We start from the raw sequence: 10,225 nt of genomic DNA, 5'->3' as shown, positions 1-10,225 counted from the left end.
AATACTATCCGTGAAGCGATGTCATGTATAATCGTGTCAAGAGGCAAAAATACACAACTCAGTGAAGCCAGAACTCTCTCTGAGTTTTAAGGTTTTGGCTCTGGATGATGCTAAACCCTTTTTGGGATCGGGACCTTGGAAAGGTGGCATTACTGCAGCCTGGATGGTCTGGGCCAGCATAAATAGATGCTAAGAACCAGCCTGTCTTTAACTATAGTGTCAGCACACAAATGTGCAAGTCTTTTAGCACTGGCTTGAAACAAACCACAGCTATGGGGAGCTTGAGCAAGGTGGGAAAGGATGGGCTAACCACGGCTCTCCTAGAATTAAATAAAAGGGATACAAATAGTGGCCTTCTCACTAGATCAAATCACGACCCCTAGGTAAAAGCATGCATACATTTATGAAGAGACAATCTTTCAAGCTCCAAAGGTGGCACACTGGGGTTTGCAATAAAGATCTCACTGCTGAGAGAGACATATAGTCCATCCATACCTCAGGGGTGGGTAGGGGGATCCCCACTAGCAGGGCCTAGGAGCGTGTAAAGATTTTAAATATTCATTCGACTTCTGAGTTATTGTATATGTTGGTTATTAGTCCAAGAAAGTTATAGTTGTCCTCTGTTCTTACAAATGTGTCTTTTAAATGTGTCAGCACATGCCGAGAGCAAAGAATAATGGTTCTGTTCCACCGAAGAAAGTAAATAAATACTGTTTGTGATCAAGGGAAGTAACGCTTCCGGCACTGCAGTCAGCACCGGGAACGTGGCATTAACAAAAAAAAAGGGAGTCCTGACTATACTGCGGTATCTTTGATGGTGCAATTAGCCTGCACTGATGGAGCAGGGAGATGTTGCAATGGCCCAGATCCCACAGCCTCCGCTGCTATCTACGGTTGTAGGTGCCAAGCCCTTCAAGGCAATATTCGTATTGCACCGCTGCAGTCGCTATTTGTGCTACCAGGGACAGGGATTTACTGGAGGCTACAGAATATTCCACGGATTGTAATGAAATTTGGCATGTCATCAAGCCACATCCGGCAAACCGTCAGTATTTTACTGCTGAACAGATTTCTTGTAACACCCACCATTTTCCCTTTTCCTGAAAGAAGCTCTCCACGCTTGTGAATCTAAACAAATGCAATTACATTTGTTTCTTGCTCACAGGTTTGAAGCAACAGACATATATTAAACTAACAGTTTTACAAAGGCGCTGTTTTATCAGAGGGATTCAGTAGGCTGGGAATAGGGAATGAAGGGCGGGGGGGTTTCTGCCTCTGGAGCACTGTCCTTGGACAAGCCATGGTTGTTGGTGGGCTTACCCATATCTCTGCCTTGCTTTGCAGCCCTACCAGGAACCACGCACATATAACAACCACAGGGCTGGGGGAAACCTCAACTGCCTTCTAAGGTGGGAGACTTGCACCGAAGGCAGATACCTCAGGTAAGAGAGTAAAGCCCCATGGCACAGGTCTTGCTGAGATAAGCTACAGCAGGCAGGTCACAAACAGCAGGCAGTCCCTAAGCACCAATACCCGAGAAAGGAAAGCTCAGGGAGAGGGGGTTCACTCCCCCGAGAACAGCCCAGCTGAAAGCCAGGGTGCGGTCTGGAGGCAGACCAGAGTAAGATGGTTGGAGATGACCATTTGGTAAGTCAATTGGATCTGAGCTAGCAGGAAGCAGCTGGGTCGTCCTGCTCTATGCTATGCTGTAGGGTAATTTCAATCATCATCATGAAGGCTTGAGTTGCTGCATAACTCAGCTGGAATAAGTAAGCAGATTAATGGCCCAGACCTAAACCATATCCTAGGCAGAAAACCACTGACTTTGACATACACAACACAATAATTTCACAGCCAGCACCATCACGAAATGTTCTGTGAGCAAGAGTGTAATGAGGCTGCTGATGGATGGAGTACTGACAAGTACAGATGCAATACAACACAAAGAACAATATTAAAACATAAATACCAATAGTTTTCTGAAAGTGCTGATAAATCGGGATCTCTATCTTGTTTCACAAAGGCCATATCCACACGAGTTTGACCTCATACCTGAAAATACTCATTCTACTCACACAGAAGGCAGTAGTGATTACACAAACCTTTACTTATTCTGATTTCGAATTCGGAGACACCTCCTTTTCAATGGTGGCTCCAGATCCTCTGGCCCTGTGCTGAGTATTGGCGTTGAGATAATGCACGGCGCGATAGCAGTCTTTTCTGCTGGTTTTGGCACAGGCTGGATCACGCAACCTGTCTTGGGCAGCATCCGCAAAGCATACGCATGGTCCTCGTCTGCTGGGTTGTTAAGGTTTGGGTCCTGTTTGTCTCCCCCAGCAAGGGGCTCTTCCCCAGTCTTCTTGCCAGCATCTCCCTCAAGGTGGCAGTTTGATGCGCAGTTGTTCTCCTTAACGGACTCCAGCTCGCTCACCGCCAGCTCCTCCAGGGGCTGGGGCTTTTTCGGCTCCTGGGGCGGCTCCGGGTTCTTGGAACCCTCCGTGCTCTTCGTGCCATTCACAATGACGTTGCACACCGCTGCACCAGCTTCCAGTCCCGGCGTGCCGGAGGCCAAGGAGACAGGACAGCAGTGAGCTCCGTCACTGCACGGTAACGTTTTTGAGTCAACTGGGCTGCAGTTGTCCCTGCAGTCGCTGCAGTTCCTTTTGTCTGAGCTACCAAAAGCCAAATTTACAACACTGTTAGGTTCACGTTCAACTTTCACTTGGGCGTGTAAAGCCCTGTGGATAACATTGTGCAGCCTAGACCGGTGGCCTACTGTTAGGTCTATCACACCGTCCTGTGGACCCTGTAGCACACTGGGGAAACCAAACTTACTGTTCACTGGACTACTAGGTCTGACAGTCAAGTCAACAACTTCATTTTTACTGTGCTCCTGAAGAACTTGAGCTTGATTTAGGGACTGGCCTGAGCAGCTCGGTGACGAGTCAGAGGATTTAGACGATCCTTGCTTTGACTCTCGAGGGGATGAAGAGCTATTGGTTGGCTTTGCCCCAGGCGTCTCACTGGAGGTACTTGGAATGAAGCTTTCACCATTGCTGGAGAAGCCATTGGGGGGTTTGGAGTCATTGATGTGAGGGATGGGGATGGGAATGGGGATGGGGACAGGCAAAGGGACAATGACAGGATATGGCACTAGTAGAGTCGGGGGTGGCACCAGCGGGGCAAGGGATGGCAATCCAAAGTTCATCATCTGTGGCATAGGCATAGGACCATTTGGCATCATGCTGACAGGGGGAAAGGGAAGACTGGGCAAAGGAGCTCCAGGAGGGGGAGGCGGCAACAAGCCTGGAGGATTCCCAGGCATGGTAGGTGTTGTGGGGGGATGGATATGAGGGGAAAGCATCGGCCTGTGCATGGGGCTAGAGGTGGGACCCATATTTCTGGGTCCACCTGGTGGGGGACCGATTCCAGGAATCATTGGATTTGACAGAGGGCTGTTAGGATTTGAGGCATGGTGAGGTGGCCCACGAATAAACGGGGGACGGATTTGCTGCATAATTTGCTGTTCCATGAATATGGGCAGAGGAACTGGCCCACGGTTTGTCATCACCATGGGAGGACTGCGAGGTGGGACACCAATTGGAGGCACAATGCTAGCAGGTGGCTGGACAGAAACTGGTGGAATATTTGGATTCTCACTGATGGGAATAGGTTTGGGAACTGGCGTGGGGATTTTAGTGACAGAGCAGTTGGCAGTGTCAGACGGAGAGGCAGTGGTAGACGCCGATGGTCCAGGACCTTGAATTTGGCCAGCTGCAGACGCTGGGGATGGGGCTTTTCTCCGAGCATCTGCTAGCGGTATATTCCAAGAATCTGGAGTCAGCAGCTGCACCCCAGTGCCTTCTGCTTTATTTTCGACTGGAGGATGTAATGTACTGCACAGTCCAGCTGGAAGATTGGCCTGTGTCTCTTTGTAGAAAATGTCCATTTTGTACTGATTGAGACATTTTGCACTGCAGAACTGAAGCCTTCTTTCCCCGTCCCCAAAATCCAGATACTCTTTTGTGTGTCTTATGTGCTTACACCAGTCACATACCTACAACACAGTAATAAAATCAAATCAGGTAAGAAAAGCAATCTTCTCTTCATAGTGTTATTTCAAAAGTCATTTCTCAGTTGCTTTCTAAATACTCACATCATTTTTCTAGCAGAAAAAAAATAGTTACGTTTGTGAAAACTATGCTTTTTTTGCTCCAAAATATTGGTGAATTGAATGACATTCCCTTTTCTGGCTCGCATGATCTCAATTCTACCTTATACAGTACATTATATGTCTTAAACCACAGAGAAGAATGGCAGCTGGCATAAACTGTTATAACACACATATGTAAGTATACAAAATCCATATGAGTATGGCTGTGATTACTCCTCAGTGGTACTTTAATCACACCTGTACCGCCTGGGATGCCATGCTACACAAGAAGTATGACAACTGGAAAAGGACTCAGAAAGTTGCTGGAAATGAATGCAAATAATTTCCGCTAAACTGCAGCACACTGTAACATTTAGTATTCTATTAAGAGTATCAAATAGTAATTTGGAAAGGGTGTGGTATTTTAAAATGGCATCATGAAGCAAAAAGCATCATTCATCCTTTGCCCTTCATTCCAAGGAGAAACTTGGAAATGGTCAGGACATTTGTCCTGACCTGAATAGTCCCAATTTGTGATGTTTCGGCAAGCTGGAATTATTTTCTGAGCTCTTTGCCCACTCTTGTGTACGAGTCACTTCGAGTAAAACTTCTTGGCAAGCAAGGACCTGTTTAGCAACTTTTCAGATACTACGGCAAAAAGTTTGCGTTGCAGGCTCATTTTTGTTTTGTTTCTCTGCTTTCCATTTAATCCATTTCTGTGTTACTATTGGTGTGGTGAAGGCATAGCCAATTTTTTTTAAAGTAAGGCTGCAGAACTAATTAAGCTGTGAAAGGTTTTCCCAGTCATAAACCACTAGACACCAAAGTTCAAAAAATAGTCATTCTAGGCTTCAGAATCCATTACTTCAGAGAAATTATTGTGATTTCATTAACACATTAATTTTGCAACACCAACAGCTCTCACAGATGGTGAAGACATGATCTACAATTCAAATATGACTCTTGTTTGCACAAATGCCTTTCCTTCATATGGCATTTTAAACAAGAATTAATATGAGTAAGCTTGCCATAGCTATAAACAGATAAACAGATGTCAGATTTTTCAGTGCCTTACTTTTTTGACAGAATTTTACACACACAAAAAACCCATTTTTGCCATTTACATTAGTTCTCAAAATACTCCGTTGACAGAGATTTTTGGTGCTTTCTATCAGCATGTTGAGCCTATGACCATGTCAGAATCATCCTGCTATTGCTTGTTCTGCCTTTTCGAAATAGCCCATATTAGCTTGTTTTGAAGTGACTGTATCTTTTGTAAAACAAAAAAAAAAAAGAATATGATTGTGAAAAAACCGCATTAAAAGGATAATTAATTTTAATAACTATTGGCCATATAAACAATTCCAAACAACATATGTCGGGCATCTGATTACCCATCTCATTTAACTCTCAGCTTTCCTTTAATATAAACAGTGGTGACATTTTTGAGTTTTCAGTAATATATCTTTAACATCTATATATACACACACATATACACACCCATATCCCCTATATGCTATGGCTATTAGCCTGTTTATTTTAACTCTGCAACCTTTTGGTTATCCAGTTGGGTTGCTATTTGATTCCCTCTCCTGCCTCCCCACCCCATTCACAGACTCACACACACACTCCCTCTCTCTACCACGAAGTTTTCATCCCAACGGTTAAATCAAACTAAACAATTACTTGAGAAGTAGCAACTATTAAGTCACCCCTGAAGTTTGGGAGTGCAGGGCCCAGATTTTTAGCTTGGGCACACAGACACAGTGCCACATGAGATAAAGCAGAGGGGGTGCTGGTGCTGCTCGACGCGTGTGGCATTAGGATGCCAGCACGACACTCCATGCAAGGAAGAAAATTTCCTGGTGCGTTACAAACAGGGCCAGCCCTGCATTGAACACACACTGACAATGTAGTGCCCTAAAAAATGTGGACAAAAAGGCTGTCAAACGCACAGAAGAGTCAAGATAAATGCCTCCGCTGCCATGGCACATGCATCCCCCCAAAGCATAGGGTGGATGGGAAGCAGGAGTGCATGGAGGACAGCAAAGAGGAGGCAGCCCCACTTCAAGGGCCCCTCGGTTTTACCAGGCATCGGCTCTCCCTCTGCTCCCTGCAGGAAGGCTCAGCGGCCATCGCAGACCTCGGTTTTACCAGGCATCGGCTCTCCCTCTGCTCCCTGCAGGAAGGCTCAGCGGCCATCGCAGACAGCACCGGAGCTGGGCAACCCCTCGCCGCAAATAGTGCAAACACGCAGCAGTGGGCACTGAACCATCCTGAGTATTTGGCATGGGTATGGGTTTTGCCACCCACCTGGCAAGTCAACACAGGATGATCTGATGGAAACACCTTATAATTGACCTCCTGAAATTTTCTGACTTGCCACTGTTTTCCAAGCAGACAAAAGGGGAATTTGTGAGTCTACACCGCAAGTTAATAAGGTACTGTTTAACTCAGTAAAGCTGCTGAATTTACCTTAAAGTCATTTTTGATCGAGAGCTCACTGCTGTAGCCACAAACTGCTATCTTTTTGCATGTATGGAATCAGGATGCAAACCACTGCAATTCCTTCTGCCACTTGCAGGGTATGCTCTTGCCCCAAGGGCTGTGCAAAGAGGCAGGGGGTCTCCACATGTACCCCAAGAGCTGCACAAAGAGGTACCAGGAGCTCCCAGCTGGCTCCCGAGGAAGGCTAGGGGAAGGATGAAGCCCGCCCCAGCCTATCACCCACCAAAACAGCATCTGCTTGCAGCGGAAAGATGATGAGGAGACCGGTCCTGGAGGTGGCTGCTGTAAGGGATGGGGCAAGACTCCAGATGCAGCTGCTTCCCTGATTTAGTCCTGGGATGGTGCAGCTAAGACTTGCCTTTCCTTCGGGGCAAAGGAAGCAAACCAACTTGTAAGCCTGCTGCCAAAGAAGCACCTGAGAAATATGAGAGAGTAAACCCAGCCTCCTTATCTTTCTAGGAAGAGACCCCTCAGTGACTTTAATTAAACAGGCTGAAAGAAAAATACGGCCCCAAAAAAACTTGTGGCATCTTTTCTAATAATTTAGTTTTAGTAGTTATCAGTTAAAAAATCTACTGAAATACTTTAGAGTTTTATTGCTATATTGATTTGTTTATCTAAAGTTATCTAAAGGCTCCTATGTCACTTGTAGCTAAACAAATATTTTCTCTTCCTCAGTAAAATATTTAGAAATCCTGCTTAGAAATTCTCTACTGATTTCTCCTGTTTTTAATAATTCACTGAGGTACAAGAAACTCTGAAGTCTGCCTGCCTCACTCACATATTGATCAGAGACGGTTCTGTATATTTTATCACTAGGTAAAATTAATTAAAGCCACAGAAATTAAAGGCAGTGATTCTGTTCCTCTGAACATCCTGGATGGACCAAATACCTAATAATTATCTCATTGATTTTATGCAACATCTCAAAGTGTTGAAGTTAACATCAGTGAGAAATGTCTATCTACTACATCCATGTACTTCATTATTTTCTTTTTCTTTCTTTCTTTCTTTCCTTCTTTCTTTCTTTCTTTCTTTCTTTCTTTCTTTCTTTCTTTGTGTCTAAGCAGTCAGTCTATGCTGCTTATTTAAGATACAAGTATAAAATGTGCATGTCATACACAGGTAATATGACACCTTACAATACCATACTAAAAGGCAGAAAAACAGTCCCTACGATGAGGAGAAAATTACTGGAGGAGAAAAAATGTCACTTAAGAATTAATGAATCAAGTCTGTCTTACAGGATTGATCATTTAAAATGAGGTCAATGAATTTATGATACAAATGGCTATATCACTAGAGGTAATAAAACAGAGCAATATCATTCATTTTACATCTAACTAATGACGTGCTCAGAGTAATTACAGACTTCTTCTAAAAGCCTACACTGATTAGTTCAGATGTGATAGGTGAAACATATATATCTTTCCGTTCAATAAAATAACATTTTCTTATCTGTAAAACACACAGCCAATGTCTTATTTTTTTAAGTACTTGCATTCCATACAGAACATCGTCATTCTTCACAACCAGCTCAAAATCTCTCTGTTCATTTATTCCTTCTGCTTTCCTTTTCCTGCCTCATCTTTTCCCTCCACCGTACAACCAAGAGAAGAGCTGAACTGTTGCAGAGTGCTTGTTAACGCTGCGCATTGGATTTGGTAGTGCTTACGCAGTGGAGTAGCTCCCCGGTTTTCAGCGGGATTAGTCACGAGAGTTAATGCTGCGGGATCACGTTGGGAGGGTCTGACCCAGCACCCGTGGAAAACAATGGAGAGACTCCTCTTTAATGCAATCAATATCGGCTTTGAGTCTGACGCTTAATGCTGGCCTCCGCTCACCCTGGAGTCGGCAGGAGCCTTGCCCCTGACCTCAACAGGAGCAGAGGCACGGCCAGGGATTTTGGAAGGAACTGTGGCAGAAAACCCCATAGCACAAGTTAACAAAAGGAATACAGGGGAAGAAAATAAATGCCTCGAGGCCAAGTTTCAGACATTTCCTAACAAACATAGGCGAAGCAACCATTTTGCACATTTCTACCCAAAAGGAGGTGGGACCGGTAGTGGTGTGACTGACAAGGAGAGTGAACATTTCCGAGACAAAGGGTCAGACCTTGCAAGGTGCTAACAGATCCTCTACGCACCTTCATTTCCCTTGGAAAATACTCCTAGGACCGCTCTTGGGCAAGCACACTTCACACCGCGAATGCCAGAACACAAACCCTGAATGACAGAAAGATCAGTAATAAGATAACTGCCTATCTCATTCAGCTGTAACGCAACAACCCTCAAGAAGATTAAATTTACCTAACTGGGGCATGTCCAACGCTAAACAACAGAATGAACATTTCCTTCAGTACATTTAATGTATTTATATTTTAGTGGCGGGTTGCCAGTGTGCTACTTATAAGCTCAATGACTTGATACCATTGATCCGCTTTCCTGCGAAACACGCAGCAATCTACACCAGGAGACGACTCAGAAGACACTGCATCAGCAGAAACACTACTCGCACCCAATACAGGAACACCAAGGAAGCCAGGACCGAGGGATCCTGTAACGCTCTGATTTCTCTAATACAAAGAGGGGAAAAAAGCCATTCCTGTTGGCATCCGTATCTTTATTTTGATAGAAACATCCAAAGCGGAGTCCAGACGTGGCCACGAGGCTGTCCCGCGGGCACAACACAGGCATCCTGCCGCGCTTAAAAGGGCCACGCTTGGGCTTTAGGCACAGGGTAATGAATATGTTCATCAGCTGTCAAATGCAGGCACAAAGTTCACCCATTAGTGCAGTCCACCACTAACCTCTGAACAATAATCTAGTATCAGACACTACTTTATTAAGAAATATATTTGCAAAAATCTGTCTGCGGAGGTATTTATATCAGCCCGAGAGAAACCAGGAATGAGTAACGTGCAAACACCACTGCTGCGATGAAAAGAGAGCCTGTGCCTTATACAGCACTTTGGACCCATATCAGCTCCCTGGTAAAGCTTAGCGAGAGGACAGAAAGGGGTCACTAGGGCAAAGACAGTCCCTTTTCAGCTTCTCCAGAACCAGAGGGTGACTAACGAAGCTCCTCTCCTTGCTCAGGAGAACGCCATCGTGGGACACCTTGCACAAGGGAGGGCTGCATTGCATCCTGAGGACCAGGCTCTTATCAAAAATGCCGAAACATGGGACTGAAGATTATGAAAGCCTTGCTTCCTGGCATAAAATCCATGTATTCAACTTTGCTGAGTAGTTTCTACTCCTTTTTCCCACTGTGGTATCCAACTGCTGTCTCTTCATACATGCTCAGGCATATGTTCTGGCTTCACAGACGTCACTGCAGATTCCCTATATCCCATTCTGGCCCTGGTTGCCTTTCCTTTTAGCCCAGACTGTGCCCCAGGCCCTTCCCTGCAGTTTCCAACCCTGCCACCCACCCAGGATGTGTGAGGCGTGGAGGCAGAGGCTCCCACTCCATCCCAAAAGCCGCAAGGCGAGGAGACACCCCCCCCCCCCCCCCCCCCCCCCCCGACACGGCCCCAAAGGAACCCCCCCCCCCCACCACCCG

The 10,225-nt window shown here is 45.5% G+C and overlaps 1 protein-coding gene across 1 annotated transcript in view; it reads right to left on the bottom strand.

Moving 5' to 3' along the window:
* Positions 1–2,064: 2,064 nt before the first annotated feature.
* SOBP (sine oculis binding protein homolog) overlaps positions 2,065–10,225 on the bottom strand; it is a 94,147-nt gene continuing 85,986 nt past the window's right edge. Inside the window, exon 5 of the mRNA XM_019473563.1 lies at positions 2,065–4,057. Within this exon, the coding sequence (XP_019329108.1) occupies positions 2,105–4,057 (1,953 nt within the window). The 3' untranslated portion in view covers positions 2,065–2,104. The remainder of the gene's footprint in view (positions 4,058–10,225) is intronic.

The sequence above is a fragment of the Aptenodytes forsteri genome, unplaced genomic scaffold (genome assembly GCF_000699145.1).
Source record: "Aptenodytes forsteri isolate BGI_AS27 unplaced genomic scaffold, ASM69914v1 Scaffold171, whole genome shotgun sequence".
Lineage (NCBI taxonomy): Eukaryota > Metazoa > Chordata > Aves > Sphenisciformes > Spheniscidae > Aptenodytes > Aptenodytes forsteri.
Note: the sequence above shows the minus strand (reverse complement) of the source record. Positions and strands in the feature narration are given on the sequence as shown.